Source organism: Canis lupus, chromosome 20 (genome assembly GCF_048164855.1).
Source record: "Canis lupus baileyi chromosome 20, mCanLup2.hap1, whole genome shotgun sequence".
In the NCBI taxonomy this organism is placed as follows: Eukaryota; Metazoa; Chordata; class Mammalia; order Carnivora; family Canidae; genus Canis; species Canis lupus.
The window spans coordinates 1,894,374-1,919,984 of record NC_132857.1 but is presented as its reverse complement, the minus strand read 5'-3'; the positions used below and the strand labels follow the sequence as shown (position 1 = coordinate 1,919,984).

The window sequence follows — 25,611 nt, the reverse complement described above, 5'->3', positions numbered from 1 at the left end:
CTTCTTAGGATGGTTACTGGTGTGAATCTTAGCAGAGACCTGGACCTGAACACAAGATGGTGACAGTGGGAATGCAGCAGGGAAATAATTAACTTTGTTAGAAAAAGGGCTTGGTGCCTGAGTGATGGTGGAAATCAAAGAGTATGGATCAAAGCTGATTACGTTTTGGGCCTCAAGAATCCAGATAAAGATATTTCTTTTAATGGCCAGTCAGAAAGGACAACCAATTTGAGAAGTAAGTTGAGTTTGGTTTGGCACACACAAGCAAGGTTAACACTGGGATAGCCAGGTAGAAATATATTTGAATGGTTTGAAAATACGGGATTCAGAGTTTGGCAAGAAGATGGGAGTTGTCAGCATTCAGTGGAAAGTCAAGGTATGAGAAAGGAGGCTTTTTAAATGATGTGCGTGGTAAAGCTTCAGAATACTGAATTCTGTTGGCTGTTCCCAGGTGGAGACCCAGGAAGAAGGAACCAGTCAGCAGAACAAGGCAAAAATCAGTGAGAGAGAAGGGATATTGCACTATGGGCTCTGTGACACCAGAGGTGGAGAGTTTCAATTAACAAGTGTGATACACGGTGCCAGGTGGTACTAAGAAATCAGGGAATATCGGACCTTAAAAAGACTATCACAATTTATTTTTTAAAAGATTAAGTTCAAGTTCCTACAGGACTTTGGACAACACTCACAGTAGTAGTTAAGGTATCTTGTTAACCATTAAGGAAGTACAGTGTGCTGTTATTGTTAGCTTCATTCTGGATTTTGCCCAAATTTTGTGATACCACAAAAGGCAGAGACTAGGAATGGACCAAAAACAAATATATTCTAACGAGAGTTCTGAAGGTTCCTTTTTTTTCTTTTTTTTTCGGAGTTTGCAAACTCTGTGGCTTATATTTTGATCATCTTTATAGTATTGGCTAAATGTTTGTTACAGAAAATTAGTAGAAAGAAAGATATACAAAAGCCTTCAAGTTGCCACCTCCTTGTAGATGACATTGAATTTCTGCAATCCCACAGTCTTACGGAACAGCAGGTGCCAGAGGTGGGCTGAGTAAGGAACAAGTGGACCTACTTGGTAAACGGTGTTGGCCCAAGGGTTCTGCATGCTCTTCAGAGGAAATGCTCTTCCTTGTGTCTATGCCTTAATCATTTACCTTTCTTGGAGTTGTGTACCTTTCTAATTCTAGTGCCTCAGGGATCAGGGTTTTATGTGTGGATTTAATAGGTGCCGTTGGGGGTGTGGGCTGGGACAGGACAGGAATTAGAGAGAATGCTTTTGGTGGTTTTGTGGTGGTGGTTGTGTTGTCTGGTGTAATCATAAAAACTAAGAAGCATTCATGCTTTAAATCTTACGGATCGCACAAAAAAATCGAATGAGAAAAGCCATGTATTTTGATTGCTGAGCTATAAATATATTTATTAAAATGTAGTCTTATGTCTTCACCATGTTTTATTTTCTGTCATTAACAATTTTTATTTAGAACACATGCTGATTCTGCAAAATCCACCTCTTCTGAAACAGACTGCAATGATAACGTCCCTTCTCATAAAAATCCTGCTTCCTCCCAGAGCAAACATGGAGTGAATGGCTTTTTTCAGCAGCAAATGATGTATGACTCTCCACCGTCTCGTGCTGCCTCTGTTTCTGTAGACTCCAGCCTTTATAACCTGCCCAGGAGCTACTCCCACGATGTTTTACCAAAGGTGTCTCCATCCAGTACCGAGGCAGATGGAGAACTCTATGTTTTTAATACCCCATCTGGGACATCAAGTGTAGAGACTCAAATGAGGCATGTATCTATTAGTTATGACATTCCTCCAACACCTGGTAATACTTACCAGATTCCACGAACATTTCCAGAAGGAACTTTGGGACAGACGTCAAAGCTAGACACTATTCCAGATCTTCCTCCTCCTCGGCCACCGAAACCACATCCAGCTCATGACCGATCTCCTGTGGAAACGTGCAGTATCACACGCACGGCCTCAGATACTGACAGTAGTTACTGTATCCCTACAGCAGGGATGCCACCATCACGTAGTAATACCATTTCCACTGTGGATTTGAACAAATTGCGAAAAGGTCAGCTCTAAGTGGCTTCTACTGTGTTAGAGGTTAATGATAGAAAATCTGTGCATCTGAATATTTGTTCTTTTTAGCATAGTATGATGTTAAATGATAGTCCTTTTCTTCCTTCAGCTCTGGAGTTACCCACTCATGTAGCGAAGATATCAGAGTCTCAGTAGATCCTGGGAAGGGTGTTTGTGCATGCAGCGTGCGCCTGAGTGCATGTTCTGCTGGAGGGAGAAAGAGTTGGAGTTTTTCATCCCTGAAGAAGTATGGCCTTAGAGATCCTTTCCTGCCTCAGGAAGTGTGCACCCCTCTTTTCTGCTTTCCATGTATCCTGGGTGGGTAGACTCTCTGCTGGGACAGAGACACAGGAAATGGAGCAGCCACAAAGTTCTCCAAGTCATCCCTTTCCTGTATTTGTGTGCCATTATGGCCGCTTCTGTGTCACATCTGCTGGGCTCCATTTCCTTCCTTCCTCAACAAGCAATTTGTATGTAGTGTCTAACAAGTATACTCAGTTCCAGTCGTGCCATTCTGCTTTTTTTTGGTTTTATTTAAAGTTCTGAATCTTCTCTCCCCTTACCCTAGCCACTTCACTTAGTCATATGCCATCTCCTAGAGCTTGCCAAAAGTTACCGACCTCAGAGGAGAGAAGTTCAGTCTGGGTTACACTCTAAGGTTCTTAAAGTCCTAGAAATAGAAAGCCAGAGTTTAAGATGCACATGCCCTAAAAACTATGTGCCAACGTTTCTATATTTTGTGGTAGAGTTTCCCACCAGTCCTAAAGAAAATAAAGATTTGATGCATCATGAAGAGTACTAATGTGGAGATTTGACTCAGCCATCCAGCACCAATTTCTAATTCCCATCTCAAAGTGGCTCTGTAATCTCATTACGGGTTAGTGAAATATGAGTTAGACCCAAGGTGGTGCAGAAGACGAGAAAAGAGTAGTATTTAAATAACCCATCTCATCCCAGACTTAGACATTCATAATCAAATGCTGGTACTGGTTAGCATTTAGTGAGTGTCTGCGTTTGCCGGTGGTTTAATGCACCCTTTCAAGATATTATTCTGTTAGTGTCTTTTTAAAAATCTGTGTGTGTGCACGCATACCCGCATGCATGTGTGTGAAGAGAGAGAAGAGACCATTCTGAAAACCCTGAGAACTGGTAAAAATGGGAGGAAATGCTGATCGTTTGTTTTCTGTTTTAGATGGTAGTTCTCAAGACTGCTATGATATCCCACGAACATTTCCAAGTGACAGGTCTAGTTCACTTGAAGGCTTCCATAACCACTTTGTAAGTATACTTGACCTTGGTGTCATCAAATGCATTTCATTGTCAGGATCTCCACACTCAGTGCCCTGAGACTAAATGAGGTCATTAGATAAAAGTCCCCTCAGATCCGTATGAATAGGTGTGACTTAGAATCGTGTTCTCACGTTGGATAATAGTTTGTGTTTATTAAGAGAAATGTCTGTGTGTTTTAGAAAATCAAAAATATATTGACAGTGGGAAGTGTATCAAATGAAGAACTGGATGAAAATTACGTCCCAATGAATCCCAATTCTCCTCCACGACAACATTCCAGCAGTTTTACGGAACCAATTCAGGAAGCAAATTATGTGCCAATGACTCCAGGAACATTTGATTTTTCTTCATTCGGAATGCAAGTTCCTCCTCCTGCTCACATGGGCTTCCGGTCCAGCCCAAAGACCCCTCCCCGAAGGCCAGTTCCTGTTGCAGACTGTGAACCACCTCCCGTGGATAGGAACCTCAAGCCTGACAGGAAAGGTAGGGAGGGCACGGTGCAATGCAAGGGGCAGGGGGCAGGGGTGTTGCCAGCTGCACTTACCGGTCGTTAAATCCAAAATGGAATCGGGACTGGAAGTTCTGAAGTACATCATAGTACCTTAGTCATTAACTTGTTTTTAGTGCAGTATTGTTGTTTGTAGATTAATAATTGTTGTATGTCGATGCCCAGGTGAGATTTCTGTCTCCTGTCTCTAGAGCAGAGGTTACAAACTAAAATACTCACAAGGTTGGCAAACAACAGGAGAAAATTAGGAGAAACTCAAATGCACTTGCCCGCTCCAAATGGAGTAACTGAGTGCTCCTGGGCGGTAGTCCTTTGTTGACTTGTGAGTCTGCTGTGGGCCCACACAGGCAAATCATCTGATGTATCAGGAGAAGCCAGAAGTTTCATCTCTTGTGCGTATCATCTTTTGATTCTTGAGTTTGATCAGTTTGTTTAATTTAAAAACAAAAAAATAAAAAAAAAGTACTGCAGACCAAAGCAAACACTTGTACAGACTAGACGTGGTCTTTGGCTGCTATTTTGTAACCTCTTCTCCAGAGTACAGGATATCCAATCAGACTAGAGATCAGTAGTAGGTTTGACGTCATTCTCTAAGAACAATGAGGTTGCTTGTACAATCTTTCCAGTCTGTCCATATAACAACTTCTTAAATATTATTCTGCCTTTGCTGTGGTATAGATGCTTCTAGTCTGTTCCTTCATACTGGCCTTCATAAAGTAACATTAAATTCTAGGGTTTGTTAAGAATTTAGTATTAAGGAAACTTTTAAAATTGGTAATACAGATCCAGGTTTTTAAATTTCGGGTTTGAGTGGTTAAACCGCAGACAACTAGCTGTGTTGCAGCATGCTGTTAATGTGATTTAATCTTGACAACCAAATAAGTTAGTATATTGGCTGTGTGATGACTTGGCACCATTTCTGGGAAATTCAGCACATTTGAAGTCTCCTGTGCTGTCTATAGCTTTTTAAGGGCATGCAATATCGGATTAAATTTCTCATTAACCTGGCTTTAGATCATTAATATATTTCTAATTAAGTTCCAATTGTGAGGAACAGAGGATCCGAAGAAAATGAGTTTTGTTATGTTTTGCCTTTAAGTAAAGGAAGTAAGGCTGGTCCTGTGCTGGAATGAGAAAGTCACTAGAAACAGAAGCACTCCCAGGGGACCATCACTGTGTCCCGCTGTCTGCATTTCTGTCCTGTGGGAAGGCTTTGCATCTGCTTTGCTCTCTCTCACATTCTTTCCATCTTTTCTGTTTCCTGCCCTGTATCCTCTTTGTGGCTTCTGCCTTCCAGGAGCTGGGGCCTGTAACACCCCTTTGTGGCCTCACTTCTGCCTTCTGGCTCCCTTTTTACATGCATGCAGCTTCTTGTATCTGCCGGGCGTTGCCTCCATCATTATTCACTCACGTTAGAGGGCTCACGGAGAATCTGATGGGTCTTATTTGTCTTTTCACGCAGGCTCTACGGTGGATTGTGGGCCAGCCTGTGGATTGGCTGCCACTGGTCAGCTGCCCACCTTTGGGCTGACAGCTGGGGAGATGGTCATGTATATAACACCCATGGCCACCCAGACAGCCCCAGCAGCAGGGCTGTATTGCAATCAGGGATGGTTATCTTAGAAAGGGTGTGAGCATCACAGGCTTTTTGACAACTTTTCCTTTGTCCTCGTTTGTCTTTAAATCTGGTTAGGCATTGTTAGTCATTTTCTTTGCATACAAAATGCAAAAGTATGTTTAGACATGCATAGATTTATAATTGAGTTCACAGGTTGCTGAGGGATTAAGGTCCAAGTGTCATGAACTCTTTGCAATATTGAAATACTCATTTTTAATGCTAAACTAGTTCTTATCTTTCTGTATTAGCACATTAGCAGCAAATCTGTTTTTTAAAGATTTACTTATTTTAGATAGAGACCTTCTGATCATGAGTGTGGGGAGGAGCAGAGGGAGAGAATCTTGAAGCAGATTCCCTGCCAAGCGCAGAGCCCCACATGGGGCTCAATCTTATGACCCATGAGATCATGACCTGAGTTGAAACCAAGAGTCAGACACTTAACCGACTGAGCCACCCAGGCACCCCAGCAGCTCTCTACTTTTTAACACCTAAATGTACATTTTATGTCTAGAGGGCCTCCATAAATGTGGAGGTGGTATTGTTAGGGTAAGTGTACAAAGTGCTGGGTCCTACCCGCTGTGCTTCTCTGCTTGCCCCTTCCTTTCTTCAGGCTCTGCAGAACACAGTTTGAAAATTCCCAATATAATTACACAAAGTAGGCATAATGAAGAATCAGAAAAGATATCCCTGTGTATATGTTAGAGAAGTTTTGAGATCACAATGATATGCTTTTAGTAATTCTCTAGGCTCATGTGCCTCATACTATGGAATATATCATAATACAGCATGTATGCTATATGTCATCTGTATGATTATACCTCCCTGTGTATATAGTGGAAGTGCTATATATTCTAGTACATTAGCAATTAATTGCCCTAGAGTTGTCCCATCCAAGTACTAACCAGCCCCGACCCAGCTTAGCTTCTGAGATCAGACGTGTGTGGCCGTAGACACCCTAGTTCTCTAAACCAACCTAAAGTGACTTAGAGTAAACAGAACAAAGTGGGTTCTTGGTTACTTCTGAAGGTTGTGTTCAGTCTTTTAAAAAATTAAATGAACCGTTGAGAGACAATCCTGAGCTTACTAGCCAGGTTGTTGGGTTTTTTTTTTCTTTTCTTTTCTTTTCTTTTCTTTTCTTTTCTTTTCTTTTCTTTCTTTCTTTCTTTCTTTTTTTTTTTTTTTTTGTATCTATGCTGAGATACAAAATGAACTGAGAAAACACCTAGAATAAAATAACAGGTTTTGACAAAATCAAGGAGAATATAGGTTTAGCAAAATGTTGGAGATTACTAAAATCATAGTAATAAAAAAAAAGTTTTGCTTTTTCTTAGTATTGTGCTTTTTAAATAAATATGGTACAAGAGAAAGCATGAGAAACCATTTAACCTAGCAAACTTTGTCAACTCACTTTAGGAAGTTATAGCTATTCAAGAAAAACATAATGAAAACCCAAATTCAGAACTTGGAGCAGTTTATCTTTAAAAATGTAAACCAGGGGCACCTGGGTGGCTCAATCAGTCATCTGACACTTGATTGTGGCTCAGGTCATGATCTCAGAATCGTGAGATTGAGCCCCATGTCAGGCTGCGCACACAGCATGGAGTCTGCTTGGGATTCCCTCTCCCTCTGCCCCTCCACCACCACGAACCCCTCTCCCCTGCGCATGCCCACTCACTCTCTCTCACTGAAATAAATAAATATATCTTTAAAATAAAGAACTGAAAATAAAAAATTGTAAAACAAGTGTCTTATTCACAAAATTCTTCTCACACATAGCATCAGATGAGTCTGTTTTACTTCCAAATTTTGTGACATTAGATACATGATTCAATCTATTCCACTATCTCTTATTAACTAAACCTCGTAATTAGCAAACCGGATTCTATCAAATATGGCTTGATTAGTTTCAAAGCCCAAAATAGCTAGTTCAACATCCATTGTAACCAATGTCCATGATTGTCTTCTTTGGAAGAGTCTATGGTAAATGAGTGACATTCTAGTCTTGTTTATCCCCCCAATTATATCTGTCAGCTGCTGTAGTTACTAAAACAGATAGGTTTTTTTGAATACTTCTGAGTAATTGAAGCTTCAAAAATACATAGATGCTCTAAACACTTTGTTTAATGTATTTTCATGGGCCCTTTTGCCCATCATCCAACTTATGGTAGCTATATTTTCACCCCTACTATTTCTGTCACAATCATATTTGTTATGAACCAAGTTTTGTGTGTATTAATAGAGGAAAAAAAGCATAATTCACATATATTAAATATAGAAAAGCAGATGAGTCATTGTAAAGGCAGGACAAATTATGTTTTCATTACTTCGACTGAAAGTTACATTTTAATTGAGAAGCAAGTCTATAAAGTTTTAGAAACTTCTGTAAGATATCTGTTGTAGCTTCTCTTAAAGTAGGTCATTGCCTGAATCTACCATATTTAACGACTGCATTGACCTAGGTAGGCCCCCTACCCCATCTAGTCTCCTAACATGGTGTGGCAGCCATTTGATCCTCAGACACTATCTTTATACTTTGTTTTGTTTGGCTTGTCCAACCACCACTTTCTGCAGTAGTTCTGGCCATTAGTTATTGTATTGATTCTGGAAAAGTGCAAATTTACTTCTGGTGGTTTTGTAATTAGTCTGATTAAAGTATCTTCAGGTATGTGTCTTCACTTCGGTATAGGAAGCATCCACAAGACCAGTCCAGATGAGCTTCCCTAGATGGGTCTTTTTGGCAGTTGACATATTTCCTCTAGATGTTTTTCCAAGAGATCTAATGAAGTTTCTGAATGTGATTAAAAATTAACATGCTTTTTATTTCTATTTTTTAATATGCTTTTTTTAAAAAAAACTTTTATACTATAATAAATGTTTGGAAAATGGATGAATGACACTAGTAAATATAAGTCAATTTTAGTAAACAAGTATGAAGTCTGAATCTCAAGTCAGATTTTTGGTTTGATGTTAACAGTTTAAATACAAATACAGTTGAAAGGAGTACATTTTTGGGGTGCCTGGCTAGCTTAGAAGAGCAAGCGACTCTTGATCTCAGGGTCTTGAGTTCAAGACCCATGTTGGGTGTAGTGATTACTTAAATAAAATAAAAACTTAAAAAAAAAAAGAGAATGGAATGCATTTTTACAGCATACCGTTTACATGCAGATTATTTCTCCTAAATATTCTTTACCTTCCGGTATATAAGTATCATTATTATATTCTTTTTCACATAGTCAGACCACTAAAACAAATGTAAATGTTTTTCAGTATACTACCTGGATTACTTTTTGGAATTATCAGAGGATAATGTTGTGAATTATCTTTTTTCTTCTTGATTTTTGAGATGTGTAATAGAAATAGTATAATCTGTAAAACTGTAGAAGAGTAAATAATTTAGGCTAAGTTAAACTGGTAATAATACAGAAAATAAATTTTCCACTTTGTGTTGAATTTATATAAGCAGTACCTGTGAAAATAATACTTAATAGTGTATGGACTTTGCAAAAAAAGATTGCATCTGCTTATTTGAAACATGACCTCATGTGACTACCTTGACCATATATATGGGATGACCAACTTTTGGAACAGTTGCTCTTTTTTTTTCCACTTAAAGGACAAACAAAAATTATGATACTGATCAGATTAAACATCACTAGCTTTAAGAGAACATAAGCTCATCAACATAGATTTAAGTGCATACCAATTTATAGGATATACCCTTTGCTAGGTCTTGGGTCTCTAAACACAGGAAGAAAAGGTGGCTTCTCTGAAGAAGCTCACCGTCTACTGGAGGAGGGAGAAAAGTAAACACGTTATCATAATTGCTGTGGAAGGGGCTGTGGTTGAGGTAAGCTTCTGGCACTGTTACTTAACCTCCCCTGAGGAAAGCCTGGGAGGGTGAATGGCAGTTAAATGATGGTGGAGGAGGGGGGGATGGCAGAGGCTCCTTTAGGCAAAATAAACAGCATACCCAGATCCTTTAAACGAGGGCATTTGGGCCTGGGTGAGTCGCCAGTGGAGGGAGGGAATAAGATTGGGCGAGAGGGGAGCAGAGTATGAATGGAGGAAGAAATGCCAGATGCCTTGCAGGTGCCCGATCCTGAGGGTGTTATAATCCATGCTAATGAGCTAGGGCTTTATTCTGAGTTACACCGTAAGGGTTTTATGCAGGCAGGTAATGTGATCAGGTTGGTGCCTAGGAAGCTCATTCCATGATTTAAGGATATGATAGGGAAAGAAAACTGTATTCTCTAATGTAAAATGTTACAGAATTCACATTTTTGCAGCATCTTCCCCCAGAGAGTGTTTTACTCGGTTTTCCAAATCCAGGGTTCTTAATGCCTTGGTCTAGAAACGATCAAATGAGGAAAGACGTAACAGAACCCCTTTCCTGGCTCTCATGTGGTCCCTCAACTTGAGGACTCACAGGGATTTTTGAAGTTTTGTAAAGCATTTGGAGTATAGGCGGAGGTTATTTAGCCATACAGTGTGAGCTCATCACTTTCAGGAAAACAAACCAAGTAAGTAAGGTACACATTAAAAACAGGAAGGTTTTAAGAAAGTACTTCAGACCTGCAGATTTTTTATTTTCTTAGGTAAATGAAAACAGACTATCATACTGTCATTATAAATACAAAATTTATCAAACAAAGATTAGAGGAAAAGTGGAATCTAGGATGACTTTGAAGAGATCTGCGAGGGCAACTGGTAATAGAGGAAACAAAGTGGGCTTGTGATGAGTCAGAGGAGAAATTGTGTTTTGAATAGGTAGCGTGACGCCTGCAGAGCAGCCCTGTGGGGTGTTGTGTAAATGTGTAGATTAGGGTGTCCAGAGAAGGAGCTGAACCCTAGGTGAAGGATTTATCAACCTGTACTCTGAATTAGAGAGCAAGTCGCGTGATCCAGAGATTGACCCCCAGAAGGGTTAAAGCACAGTGGGGATTTCACCCCTAGGTAGGGCTCTCTGTTAAATGACATAATGTTGGTTTCTTTGTTCAGAGGTAGTCTAACTAAAGCCAAGCTGTGAACTGCCTTGGATTTAAAAGTTGAGGCGCCAGTGAGTTACCTCCGAATTTGAGAATCAGTGTATCTCCAAAGTTGGTTTATTTTTGCCTTCACTTTATTATTTCCATCTCTTACTCTTTATATTCACGCTTCAACAATCAGGAGAACATCCAGATTTTGCCTTTAGACAGTAGAGAAGAAGACAGGGCTGAGACAAGTGTACTGACACCTTGGGCCTTTTTTTACCTTCCCATCCTCATAAGTAGTACTGAGCCATCATTTGGGTATGACTTTCATTTCCGTCTGGAACATCAATGTTAAATTGAGTCTGGAGGGGTATAAAGAAATAAAGCTAAGAAAATGCCTAAGTGACTCAGTATAGTTCAGTGCCACGCTTCCACATTGCAACTTTTGTCCCAGAATTAACCTTAAGCTTTGCATGGAGTGGAAAGTACATGTAAATTTTATAAACAACACTTTAAAAACTTCACTTGATACAGTATTTTTCTATTAAGAAAACTAAAGAGTACCCTTGAAAATGCTTAAAAGGTGGAATTGGTTTGGAGAGGAGATGATCAGGTCAGGGTCAGGCGTCAGAAGGCTCACTGGGGAGGTCTGTGAGACAGCAGGAGAACGGAGCGGCATCATGGGCGGTGGACTTGGCAGTCCCAGGACCTCGAGTACTTAACCACAAGCATAGATGGAGATACCAGGAGTGCGGAGTTAAGAAATGCCAAGGGAGATCGCTGGGAGAGAAGCAGAGTGAAAAATCAAGAGGAAGCCGAAAGCTAATGAAAGTGAGTCTTTCAGAAAGGGAGGAGGACAGAGACACACTGAGGGAACATCGACGAACCAGAAGCAGCCCTGAGAAGTGAATATTAAACTTGACCTCGCTCACGGATAAACTCTCTGTCATTCAAGTAGATGTAAGATCTCGAACTGAACTGAGCAATTCAAAATTGACCTCTAAGCACCGGTTTCCTAGGATTTTCCATTGCCCAAGGGGATAGAGAAGTACAACAGCCGGACAGCACAGGAGCATACGCCAGCAGGCAGCTATGGGGAAGCCTTCGTTTGGCCTCCGTAATTAATGTCATGACCCAAGCAAGTCACTTAACCTCTTTCATTCGTCAGGGTTATCGCATCCATAAAATGAAGAAGTTAGATTTGATCTGTAAAAAAAAAGGCTTTTAGCTGTAAAAATAAGTATATTTTTTTGTAGCAACCCTTACCCTCCGCCTCTTACTTTTTTTGAAGGAAAGTACATTGTTTCGGGGAGTTTATAAAAAACTGACATCCTCCGTTGTTTTTAGGAAAGTTCCCTGCCAGCGTGGGCCCTGGATAGGTATTCAGCATTAGGGGTAGGAGCACAGCCCTAAATTTTCTCACTCACATTTTAAACTATACCTGCCTCATTTCTGAATGAACTCAATGTATTAATTCCCTAACTTAGAAAATTGGTTCATTAGAGAATTGTCACGTTTTATAACCTAGAGATTCATACTTTAAGAAACTTAACCTGCAGTAGAGAAGGTACTAGATATTGACACTCAATCAGCAAATTCTAATTCTGCTAATAGATGTTGACTCAGTTTTGTAAATGCCAAAAAAAGAAGAAAATTTGGTGCCACTGAGAAGAGAGCAGCTTAAGTTACTAATTTAAATGATATTTCTACTCCGGCCTCCAGGCTTCCTATGGGAAAAAGTGAGGCCACTGCAGGATGTTAACCCTATCCTTTTCATGAGGCTTTCCAGCAGTACCTCTGTGTGGGAGAGTACATGAAAAGAAAACGAGGGCGACTGAATCTATGTTTTCAGACACTTAACATCGAAGCTAGACAGTCACTTCCAGAATTAAGACCTCTAATAATTACAAAATGATGTTGCCTGGGACCTACCAGTCGGTATCCAAGGGAAACAAACATTGGTCTCGGTTTTGGTCTTGGATTACCAAACAGTGTAGCGTTAACCTGCTCCTCTAGAAGGGCCCTTGGTCAGGAGGTGAAGGAGTAAGTTAGGTTAAGGGTTTTTAAATACCTACATTAAATTAAGAAAGTAATATTATAGGGATATAGGCTTTGATACTTTCTTATCAGACGTCAGACTTTGAAGAAAAGATGTACTTTGAGGTATTTTATCATTTTTTATTTGATCCAGTTTTCTAAGGCATGTTAGAGGAATAACTAACATGGCACATGTCTTTCCTCCCTTTCCCCAAATAAAGATAACCACTAACCAGTGTGGTTATCCCACTAAAACCCTACCATCTCTTAAATACTTTGCTTGTCACACTGTTGCATGTAAGTTCTTCTTTCCATTGTACCGAGCATGAACGATATACTGAACAAGATTGAAATATTTTCCACAAACTTTTGTTTATGCTTTTGAGATTGTAACATTTCTGCTCAGGGCTCTGTATGCTTTTTTTACAGAATCCATTTTTCCCATTAAAAAATAACATTATATTAAGAGAGTCTTCTTTTTACCAATTAGGTCAAAGTCCTAAAATTTTAAGACCCAAACCCCATGGTTTAGAGCGAACTGATTCACAAACCATAGGTGACTTTGCTACAAGAAGAAAGGGTATGTACTTTAGCACCGCATGCTGGATGGGGCATTGGGAATTTATTTTGTGATGTTTTTTTCTTAAGAAGAGCCTTAAGTACTACTGCTGTTGTAAATAAAGCTTCCTAGCATGTTATTTCTAAAGTGAATGCTTCCTATAATGTGTGTCTTCCCATTGTGTCTTTCCATAGACACAGTAAGTCTACTTGTTATGCCATTAACAGCAGCATGTTAAATTTGATAATACATAATATTTAGTCTTGTCCTTTTGCATTATTCTCTTAAACTTTTAGATATCAATACATTGTTGTATTTAAGCTTATGAACTACTTGTGAGTTCCAGATGTCTCCCTTATTTATATATGATGTGGTCTGTATTCTGTTCTGAAACAAAATACAGAATCACTTCCCGTGGATTAATTATTTTATGCCATTACTTAGAATTTGACAGCTAAACTGCCATTAGCCTTTGGGTTTCGAAAAAGTGAAACATGAGAGTTAAAGAAGTACATTTACTCAGCACAATATTCTGTGTCTGTCCATTTTAAGTATATGGGTGAGTAAGATTTAAACTCAGACTTACCTAGTCTTCAGAAAATCACATTGAGTTTTTTGTTTTGAATAGACAAAAATATTTATAAGCTCCAGTGACTCTACATAGTCCTTTAAAATGACCACCTATTTTATAGTTTGACAGTAATTACAACATAGTTGATTAAAAGTATGAGTTGAATAAAAGTATGCCCATATATGGACTAAGAGTGGAAGAAAGAAACCTAGAAAAATGAAAAATTTTTCTTTGGAGTGGCGAGATGAAATGTAACTAGAATATTCTCCTAATATGTTTAAAGAGTCTCCTAAAATATAATTAATATTAACATATCACATTTGTATTAGTTCTTTTGTCCATTAATTTCTGAAATGTTTTACTTTTTAAGTGCTGAGAGCTCTGTGGTATTTACTAGCATGATAATTGTCTATGGTAATAATGAGGTAAATAAGCAGAGACCACTTATAAGTCAAGCTAAAAAGAATATTAGTGTTTATTATTGTTTGATTTGGTAAAGGATATTTTTGGTTATATTAAGCTAAAAGTTCAAGGTGATTTTTAATTATGGCCTTCTCTCAGAGCTGAGTTTGAGTCTTAAAATATTATTATTGCTTTCTTTGTTTTCAGACTGGATTTGAAATAATTTAAAAGATTTGGTCAGTTATTTTTCAGTTTTTGATTTTGGCAAAGTTTTGTATTTAATACTTTCTATACATCATTTTATATATATAATTGTATAACTGATGCATCAATATTGAAGAGTAGAAATGTTTTTCCATAGAAGACTAAAGCTCTATACTTGGAGATAAAATTATTTTTTAAAAAAGGATATAAGGAAATAATAATGAAGGATATAAGGAAATAATACATCAAGTAACTATAAAGGAATTGGGTCACATTACCGTTTCTTCTCATTTAGTTTATTTTCATAAAATATTAAGAAGTAATGTGTTGTAATAAAGCTTCAGACTTTGAGTCAACCATCATGAAGCATTATTGGATTTAGCTTTTGTCCCTAATCATTTAGCTGTGTAACCTTGGGCAAATCACAGAACATCTGTGAAGCTCATCTCATTTGTGAAGCCAGCTGCTCTTAGGTGTACTCTGGCCGTATTGTATAAGGAGAGAGAGAGAGTGAGGATCTTGTTTTGTTTTCCAAATTTCCGTGTACTGAAGCCTCTTTTTCTCTCTTTCATTTCAGCCAAGCCAGCGCCTTTAGAAATAAAACCTTTGCCAGAATGGGAAGAACTACAGGCCCCAGTTAGATCTCCCATCACTAGGAGTTTTGCTCGAGAGTAAGTCTTTGTTTAAAATATGTACCTTGGTTGTTCACTATGATGGAAACTACCAGAACAGTGGCTCCCAGGGTATGGCCTGGGAAGCCCCCCCTCTCTGGAGTTCTGTGAGGTCAAAACTATTTTCATTAAGATGATAAGATATTTTTTGCCTTTTCCACTCTCTTTCTCTCATGAGTGTTTGCTGGAGCTTTCCACAGGCTACATAGTATTTGATCATATCCTGGGACAGCTAATAAATAGAACACGTATTTGTGTACTCTTGTGTTTTTAAAAAATGTTCTATTATTTGTAATACCGTAAATAGATATATAACCCAAATAAATGAAGTTCCTTGGGGTTCTCAATAATTTTTAAGGGTATAAATGGTTCATGAGGCGAGAAATTTCTGAGAACTGCTGTTCTGGGAAAATACGGTAGTTCTGGTGGGGGTTATTTAATTAGCAATAATCACGCCTTGGATAAACCTTATTTCTATGATACTACCACTGCACAATGTTTGTGGGGGTTAATTTAATCAAGATTTGTTTAAAATGTGTACAGGGAAATGAAAGAATATGTGAAGGTATGAACCTACATTAAATAAATATGTGTTTGTGTTTTATGTGTTCATATAGCTAGGTTTTTTTTAATAGGAACTCTTAAATCTTCCTTTTCATATCTGTGACTTTCTACTTATCCCCCAAATTGCCAGCAGTACTTTTTTTGTTCTACATAAGGGATTCGATGCTTAGAGATATACTTTTTTACTATATAGTTATAAATACTAGGTGTGCATTTGAATGTATGCAATAAGTTGTATTAAAATAAAGGTGTACAATAAATTATTGTAAACTTTAGTGAATATTTCTAAAAGAATGTTAAACCATCACTCATTTTTATCTTGGAAGTGATTTTGGAAGTTGTGGTCCAGGTGTAGGTTTGTAACAGAAGCTTGTGTCATTAGCTCCTCTAGGTTTCCCTTGTCTCCCCGACCAGATTCAGTGCACAGCACAACGTCCAGCAGCGACTCCCACGACAGTGAAGAGAATTACGTGCCCATGAACCCAAACCTGTCCGGCGAAGACTCGGTATGTAAAGTCTGCATCTTCACTTCTGTCTTTCTGAGCAGCTCTTCCAAGTCTGGCATGCTAGGGCCTTACTTCTAATCTCTAAATCTTACCCTTACGTCCTTCTTTATATACTTAAGGGAAAAGGATAGAAGACAACTTTTTAAAATGCTTTTTAAATTATAACGTTGTAAAATTTAAAACTGATAAAGGGTCAGAGTATATCAGCATCTATAAAGTAGATAAAAAGTTAAAATCATCAAAATCTTAGAGTTCTGTTTTGTTTTTTTTGTTTTGTTTTGTTTTTAAGATGCATTCGATTTTTGAAACTATTGAAGAAAATATACTGGAAGTATTTCACAGTGCAGTTATCCAGGCCCACCTTATCGCACTCTTAGAGTGAAATGATCTTGTATGGAGCTCTTTTGATAGTCTTTCAATAGCATACTCTTAGATGTAGCTTAAAGATTAAAGACCTGTTACAAACCTAAATTTGTTTCAGATTGACTGTAGTACTGTAAGGCACAAAATTTTATAATTGTAGCCAGCCTGTATTCACCAGAATTTAGATAGCTGCCTGAAAATACTTCAGATATTTAAGAATACAAGCTAATTTTAGTGTCTAAAAATATTTTGCTTTTATTTTCCCTCAAATCAGATTCAGTGCTTGCTCTGTTTTAAAATACATTGTATTTTAGTAGATGAGTGTATGATTAGGTTATGATTAGTTATGATTAGGTTCACCTCTGAGTAACAAAAGATAAAAAACAATGACTTAAGAGAGACATTTCTTTCTTTCTCATGTAAAAGTCCAGAGAGTCAAGCCAGGGTTGTGGTAGCAGCCCTGTTCTTCAAGGTCCTCTAGGTTTCTGACCCCTTCCATCTTCTGGGTATGGCTCACATGCTCCAGCACGTCCTGCGCCAGCAATTCACGTTCCAAGCTGCAGAAAGAGGGAAGCCTATCTGCCTTATGAAGAAGGTTCCCAGAAACTGCCCTATATGCCATGTGGCCACATAGACATGAAAGGACCTGGGGAACAGCCTTTGTTCTGAGGGACAGTGGGCCTGGCTAAAAGTCCCATTCACATGAGACAGGGAAGGGCAGATATTAGGGCACAACCAAGTGCTACCTGCCAGGATAAGCAAGTATCTGGTATCAAATTTGGAATGGGTAACACTTTAATGGCAATTTTCTTTAAAGCAGGAACTCCAGAGATCCAAAGTATAAAGTCCATTTCTATCATCTGTAATGTAACTTTAGGCAAAAGCAGGTTCCTCACAACTATATGTCATCAGGAAACAAAATTAAGTGATTCGAAAAGCTTGATTGGTGGCTTAAAAAACTTAAAAATTAATAAAATTCATACATTGTTCAAAATGAATAAGATAGTTAAAGTAATTTAAAATATTTACATCAGCCCTGGATTAGAAGATAAATTAGCTATATCAATAATGTTTTCACTAATTTTTTAAGGCAGAGCAATTTTTATTAATTGGCTTCTGCTTTTGGATTCACTATTTTTCAATTTGACAAGTGATGTTTTATTGTTTTTATTAACCTACTTTTTTCCTCATTATAGTAAATAGACTGGCAAAAGTCTACATAAATCCTCAATGCTATGTTAGAATGAATATTTTATCTTTAGGTGGTAGAATGGATTTTTTTTTATTACAAAAGTAATTATTTTCTGAGATACTAAAGAGTGTTCTTTTGCCCAAAATAGTTAAACTGCCATAAAAATCTTGGAAAGGACATGTAATAGGCAAATTTGGACATGTAGTTTGTCATCAGTAAGGGTTAGGTAAAGGGAAAAGATGAGAAAGAAAATTCTACAATCAGAAAGTCAGGAAATAAGAATATAAACTTGTTTTTTATACCTTACAACATTAAGCCAGAAAGCTACTTTTGCCGGCCAGCTGATGATTTTCTACTACTTAGGTCCTAAGTATTACAGATAAGCAAAAGTGTTCCAGGTGAAGATATCCACTCCCCCCACTCATCGTAGAAAGTCCAACCACCGTTTCCATTTCCTCATGCTGCCAGCTGTAGGAGTTCATCATGGTCCAGACAATTCTTCCTTAGGAAGAACGTGGTAGCTAGATCAGTGTTTTCCATACCTCTTGAAAGGTAGGGTGTTAACGGAATACCATAGAAATTCACAAGATCTCATTGCACTTGGACTGATAAAGTCAGTAAAAAAAAAAAAAAAAAAAATTGTCTTGGAGAAGTTGAGACAGGATCAGATCAAATCTGGCTTAGGCCTGCAATGAAGATTAGGACGTTTTGCAGTATGATAGATACATTTTCCATACTGGTGGTCACAGGGCAGGCAGTTTTTAAGGAAACCATGAGTTGGTGCTGCTGCCTATTAATTTATACAAGGATCCAAAGTCAGGCATTTGTGAAGTGAGCCCTTAATATGGCATTTGAAATTTGAGTGATGGTACATCACTACTAAAGACATAAATATCGTTTTATAACAACAAAAATATGTTCAATAATTTTTCAGTACTTTAAAAAGAATTTAGAAAAGCAAAGCACTACTGTTATTTTCTTTTTGAATTCACAGAACATTTATGATGGCTCCTAGAATCTTAGAGTTTTTCTAAACTGTTTTGGGAAAACACTGGGTTTAAGGCTAGAATACAGAGACAGGCTGTTCCCAGTTGAGATTAGATCAAGAACAAATGGACCACCTTGCAGGGACACGAATTTTAACAATATTTAAAGATGAAAAAATTTCCAATTCTAATAATAACTAGACAGAAAACAGTTTAACCAGCAATTCGGAGAAATTCTCTTTAGGAACAACTTGCTGAGTTTAAATGTGTACATCATATGAGCTCATAGGTTCCTTTCATAGACTTTTGATACTATGAACAACTGTAGGCATTTCCAGGTAGGGGAATTCCAGGTATGGGTTCTTTCAGGAGTCACATTTGAAGACAAGTTTTTACATACAGTTCTTTTTTTTTTTTTTTTTTTTTTTTTTTTTTTTTTTTTTTTTAATGTGAGAATGAACTATGGAGTCATTCAGAAAAAGAAAAATCAGGTTCTTTATGTATTAGGAAGAAAAGGGAGAGGGAAATGGCTATTTGTACTAAATGAGAACCAAAACTTTCTTACATCTTTTTGTGCTTTACATGTTACTGTCAATATTTTGTTAATGTTATATCAGTAGTAGTTGGTAAATTTGGTTTAAAAATCTATCCCTTGCAAATAGAGCTCTCACATTCAGTCATGCAGCTTGCTCACTGCGTAAACATACTGCGAACAGTATGCGACTTGTACAGCAGACTGCATAGTGTTGCATTTGTAGGTACACGCAGGTCAGACCGTGTCCCGCTCGTCAGGCCAGGGGCCCTGGTACAGAGCTAGAGCTGTGTGGGTCCACGGGCAGGAGCACCTTTTTCTAATTCACAAAACTGTTTCACATGGGCTCTCAGCAGCCCTGCTCCAGATGAGGAATTAAATTTACTATTCTTCTAGCAGTTGTCCATTCTCTAGATCACAGCTTACTCTGTTTAACTTGAGGAAAAAAAGAGTAGCAATATAAAAGAACCAACGGGGGGCACCTGGTTGGCCTAGTCTGTCAAGCTTCCAACTCTGATCTCGGCTCAGGCGATGAACTCAGGGGCCTGAGCCTGAGCCCCGCGTGGGGCCCTGTGCTGGGTGTGGAGCCTACTTAAGACCTGTCTTCTCCTTCCCCACCCACCCCACCTCACCCGTGCTTGCATGCATGCCCACACTCTCCAAAAAAAAAAAAAAAAGAACCAGGTTTATGCAGTTTCCAAATTGTTTTGTTCATGATGACAAACACACATTTTAAATCTATTACATCATGATGGTTTTCTTCAGAGTATGAGGTAATATGTGAATATTCATATCTATGTGATACAAGACCCAAGGATGGAATCTGCTAGTGAATATATAGGGAGTTTTGCCTATGAGAAGTCTTTGAGAACATTTTTGGGGGAGGTTAAAAGCAGCAAGGAGGGAGAGAAGGCATTTGTTGGCACACATTTAGGGCCGTCGTAATTGGCATAGAGGGTAGAGGTAGGGGTATAAGTTCATGTTATCCTTTTTTTCTTACTCAGCATTGATCTTCAAGTTCCTAATAGCCTGTTGCTTTTGCATTTTTCTGCCTCGGGCTGTTTCATTTTTTTCATTTATTGCTGTCTTCTAGCTTTTTTTAAAATCTTTTTTTAAAGAGTACCCCTATTATTGTACAATTCCTATTAGGACAGAAGGGATAAAGCTAAAGAGAGCAGACAAGTAATTCAGCGGTAAAAATTCCAGATAGTTGAAACAAAACAGACTTTGCCAATGGAATCATTATTCATGGCCTTTAGTTAACATCCTTATTTTAAACTAATTTCAGTGTGAAAGCCCTTTTTTTTAAAGATTTATTTGTTTATTATTTATTTAAGAGAGAGAGAGAGCACAAGCGTGAGAAGGGTCAGAGGAAGAGACTCAAGCAGACTCCCCACTGAGCACGAAGCCAGTTGGGCTCCATCCCACAACCCTGACATCATGACCTAAGCTAAACCAAGGGTCAGACTCTCAACCAGCAGAGCCACCCAGGCGCCCCCAGCATGAGAGCCCTTAAACAAAATATAGAACTTTAAAATAATTTAATTAGTAAGCAAGGGGGGTGAAAGGATCCGGTAGTTTAAAACTGTAATTGAGTATAACAATATCATTTTAATAATGTTCTGGTAGAGCTATTGCAACTGATGAGAGCTTGAGGTTTCAGTCTTAATTTAAACCAAGTTTGACTTTTGAAAACTACCTTTGACTTGCCCTAAGCTAAGTTGTAACTAATTTTATTAATGTTACTTATTTTCCTCCAGTCCTAAAAGGTTAATTCTAAGCAGACATTGTTGTAAAGCCTATCCTTTTGAAATAAATATTTTTGCTTTAGTAGATGGCAAACAAGATAAGCAGGATATCTCATGGACATCCAACAGTTGATTTCATTGTATCACCATTTTCAGAATCTTTTTGGCAGTAACAGTCTTGATGGAAGAAGCAGTCCTATGGTCAAGCCCAAAGGAGACAAACAAGTGGAATACCTAGACCTGGATTTAGATTCTGGAAAATCCACACCACCACGTAAGGTAAGGGACATCTCTTTTTATAAACACGATTAGCTCATGTTTTAAACCCCCAAAATTATGTTTCTTTTGAGGAAATTTTATAGTATGTTTAATTTAAACTCAGTAAAGTCTATTACTCAATGTTTCATAAACCACAATTAACAAGGTTATGGAGAAAAAAAAGTTCATTTTCCCCTTTTTAATGGTATAGAAATTACACACTTCTCTTTTAGTGATCACTGTCGAAATGCTTATTACTTAACAAAATCTAAAGTTAATCATTGTCTTTATTTTTTTCTTCCTCCTGAAATACTTCTAGAAAATTCCATTTGTGGGGGTTCTGTCTGGTTGATGTTAAGATCTTTTCTGTATCTTTGGTATTTTGTGGATTTACTACAATGTGTCTAGACATCTAGTCATAGATTTCTTTTTATTTATCATGCTTCATGGAAATTGTGCTGTTTTTGTGTCTGGATTCATATTTTTTATTAATTCTGGAAAAGTCCCAGTCATTCTCTCCTTTTTTACCCCTCAGTCATTATCTCTTTAAATACGCTTTTCAACTATTCCTCTTATTCTCTCATTTAAGGTTTCTTTTTAGAGATTAGTTAGAACTTACTCTATTTTCCACACTACTTTTTCACCTTTTGGTATTTTCTCCCATTCATCTCTTTGTATTTACTTGGATAATTTCTTTAGATCTATCACCAAATTCACTAATTCCCAATTATTCTGTTTAACTCATTGTTTAATTTCAGTTATTTTTTATTTCTAAAATGAAATTTTGCTAATTTTTTAAAAAATATGCCTAGCTATTTTGAATAGCTTATTTTATTCCTTTTATTTAGTTTTATTTCTTAATTCCTTTGAAAATTTTACACGTACATATTTTATACTGTTTCTTGTCATGTCAGAATCTGAAGTCCTTAGAAGTCTGAATCTGTGTTTATTATTTCTGCTCACTCTTGATAGCTTGTTTCCTTCCATGTTTTATAGATTTTTTTGCAAATTCATTTTGCTGAGCATATCTGTGCGAATCCTACAGACCTAAATTTCCTTCAGAATAATTTGCATTTTCTTCTACTGGGAAGCAATCTAGGACCACCTCAGTTCCCTTCAGGGGTCTCGCTTATTAACAGGATGGTCTCAGAGTAGGCATGCCCTCCCACGTGGAGCCTCCTGATTGCATCGCTGAGATTGATATTCATCCCAAAGACAGCAATGCCTCTAAAGTTTACCTTGAGCAGCTCTTTATCCCTTCTGTTTCCCTCACACCTTGGGTATTTCTCTTATTTTCTAGAGAGCCTGGCAATACATTAATAACTATTTGTTGTAAGTTGGTATTTAGCGGTATTTTGAAATGAAGAGGTACTGTCAGCCTATGTCATTTGCCATTCTTGAAATGCTGCCTTTCAAAAAACACTTCTTAGCTCTGAAGGTGAACACTTGACACATGTTCTCAGGACTTGAAAAACTGAAGCTTAAGCTGAAGGGAGAAGCAAGCTGTGTATCTTAAGGTGAACCAGGTGGCTGTGATCCCTATTTTGTAAGAATTCCATCTGTGTTGGGAGCATTTTTCTGCATTCTTAGAGTGATTTTAAATTTAACTGGAAAACAGTGTACTAGTAGAAAAACAACATTGTTAAACTGAAGTGTGCGTGTGTGTGTGTGTGTGTCTGTCTGTCTGTCTGTGACGGACCCAATAGAATTTCAAGAATTATTCACAATGTGTGTCTATGTTTTAAGACTAAATTTCACTCAAACTCTTTATCTGTCAGGCTTTATGGTATTTTTCTTTGCTTTTTAGCAAAAGAGCAGTGGCTCAGGCAGCAGTGTAGCTGATGAGAGAGTAGATTATGTTGTGGTTGATCAACAGAAGACCCTGGCTCTGAAGAGCACCCGGGAAGCCTGGACGGATGGAAGACAGTCCACAGAATCTGAAACACCAGCCAAGATCGTGAAATGAAAATAATTGCTTTGCTGTTTCTGAAAAGAGAACTGAATTGTAAAGATAAATCCTGTTTTACTGAAGGTGACTTGACACTTCTAGGTAGATCCTCAACTGCGTAGCATTGAAGTCAAAAGACCTTTCAGACATAATCAAGCAATTTAGACTGTAAATGGTGCTTTGTGGTATCTGAACAATTCATAATGTGTAAATAATGTGGGAAAATAGTATTGTTTAGCTCCCAAAGAAATCTTTGTTCCATAGTTAACACACTTGTAGTATTACTGTATTTATGCACTTTTCATTTAAAGCGTTGGTTTGGGTATTCCCAAATGTTCCTTAACATAATTCCTTTGGGAGTTCTTGTTTTTCTTCACACTACTCAATATAACAATACTATATACAATAAGTACAACAATACAATATAACAGTAAGTTAACTAAGCTCCTTTTAGATTTGGAAATTGCTCTTTAAACTGCACTCTAACATTACAATGAGAAGTGGACCCACAATTTACCTTTCTACCTGGGTCTTCAGGTGATAGCCATTAGCTTAAACTACAGAGTGTAGTTGGACTCATCATTCACTCCCTTCCAAAATCCTGAGGACAATATATGTACTGATGTCAGGAACTAATTCTCTGGTTCATGTACACTTAGTTTTCAACGGTAGAACTTTATTATGTTTTGTTAACTACAGTGTTTTTGGTTCACTGAATGAAGATTCAGCCGGGTGGGATCTTGCACCTTGTAAAGACTGAATAATTACACTCAGATAAGCCTGCAGATCACTTACGGCATGCGGTGATGATGTGCTCTCACACCTGTTAACATGTAGTAAACTACACATTACTTCAAAACGTAGGTTATATAACTAATCAGGTACGTACCAGGCACTGATGTGCTAATACACTGATCAGGATTAGACAACAAGCTTTAGTTGTGTTCTTTTAAGTCCTAATACTGGTTTCCAGTTTTGACTTAATGAAACATTCACTGTTAGTTATAGCAACATACTGTGATTTTTTTAAATTAGACAGTAATTCAGATTTATTACTCTATAGAATGAAATTCTATCTTTTGACACCATAGTGCCCTTTCTATGATTTTTTAACTTTACTTTGTATTCTTCTTGGCCTTATATTTAAATCCCTATGCAATTAATATTTTATATCTACATTTTTTAAAAGAAAATAGATGTTCTATAAGTGATTCTCATATGTAGCACCTATTGCTTTTCCGGTAAAAGAATTAAGGATTTTGTACTGTGATTTCTGTTCACCGCCCTAATTTGAGAAATACTGAAACATTGCTATAATGTGAAATCTTATAGTTACAGATCTCTTCCAACCAGATTTCTGAAATGACCAGAGAAATTCTATAATTCTGTCTCACGTATAATATGGTCCTGTGACATGGATATCAAAACCACAAATTTTGTATGGTGAGACTACAATTATATTTATCTGTTTGGGCTTTGCCGTGTAATTTAGAAAACCGGTGTAGTTGTTTGCTTGTTTTGTTTTGTTTTGTTTTGTTTTTAACTAAGTTACATACAATCTCTTACTGATTTGGGACTTACTAACAGTTTCTGGAGGGGGCAGAGATAGGTGTGCCCACGGTTGAGGCATGACTCCCTCCATTCAGACCTCTGTTACCTGAACACACAGCTGTGCCCTGATTTCTGGTCTTTGGCCAGAGTTCTGTGCCTAATCAATGTAATGGGTTTATTTCCCCATGAACTAAAAATGTTCATAACAAGATGAATTGTAGAGTAGTAACATTTGATGCTTTTAAATGTTTGCTTCTTTTTAAAGAAAAACTAAAACCCAGAAATGAATTTTCAGATGGAATTCTAAATAAAAAGATTGTTTGAATTTGGTTTGTGCAAGCTGTTTTGTAATGAAATCACAAAATAAAATCCAGAATTATTGAAATGTGCCTAAGCTATTAAAACACAACACAGTTGATGTGTGAAGACGTTAAATTGTGTTATATGGAAGATAAAACATCTTTTCAGATTTATAAGTATATTCAAGAAGTACATTACTAATTCAAGAATGGAAATCTTGTTTAAAGCTGCCTATCAGAAGAGTCTAAAGCAAATAGACTGATGTTTTTAGTGTAGTTTTTCAATTTTTTACAAGTTATCTTTTTGGAAGATCTCCAGTACTCTAATTTGTAGAAGTTTTCCCACTGTGCAGAGTAATTTAAGAATTGAAATGTATCAAGCAATTTGTTTTAGGAAATGAAATTATGTTAAACATTGTATTAACAAATTAAAAGACAGTTTCTTATGGAGCATTATTTTCCAAACATTTTTAGCAATGGAATCTTTCTTCAATAAAATTTTGTGTAACTCCAAACACATAAAGCCTGAAAAGTTCATTTTATCAGTATAAATATTTTGGGTTCACATTTAAGTTTATTTCTCTTAGTCTGTTACTAGGAATAAAATTTGTGAATAACACAAATGTGTAACTGGCATTATAGAGTTGGTGAAAACCTCAGCAGCCAATTTGTTTTATTTTCATCCTATCAAGGTTTTGATTCACACAAGCATAAGCAAGTGTAAATAATAGCAGGTTTTAAAC

The 25,611-nt window shown here is 37.4% G+C and overlaps 1 protein-coding gene across 10 annotated transcripts in view; it reads left to right on the top strand.

The window, feature by feature from the left end:
- GAB1 (GRB2 associated binding protein 1) overlaps positions 1–25,391 on the top strand; it is a 115,404-nt gene extending 90,013 nt beyond the window's left edge. For 5 of the 10 annotated variants that reach the window (XM_072788235.1, XM_072788237.1, XM_072788242.1 and 2 more), the window contains 8 exons: positions 1,482–2,083; positions 3,284–3,369; positions 3,561–3,864; positions 13,005–13,094; positions 14,828–14,921; positions 15,868–15,991; positions 20,969–21,091; positions 22,878–25,391. In XM_072788235.1, the coding sequence (XP_072644336.1) occupies positions 1,482–2,083; positions 3,284–3,369; positions 3,561–3,864; positions 13,005–13,094; positions 14,828–14,921; positions 15,868–15,991; positions 20,969–21,091; positions 22,878–23,036 (1,582 nt within the window). In that variant the 3' untranslated portion in view covers positions 23,037–25,391. The remainder of the gene's footprint in view (positions 1–1,481; positions 2,084–3,283; positions 3,370–3,560; positions 3,865–13,004; positions 13,095–14,827; positions 14,922–15,867; positions 15,992–20,968; positions 21,092–22,877) is intronic. The other 5 variants (XM_072788240.1, XM_072788239.1, XM_072788245.1 and 2 more) reach the window with 1 other exon arrangement.
- The last annotated feature ends 220 nt before the right edge of the window (positions 25,392–25,611 follow it).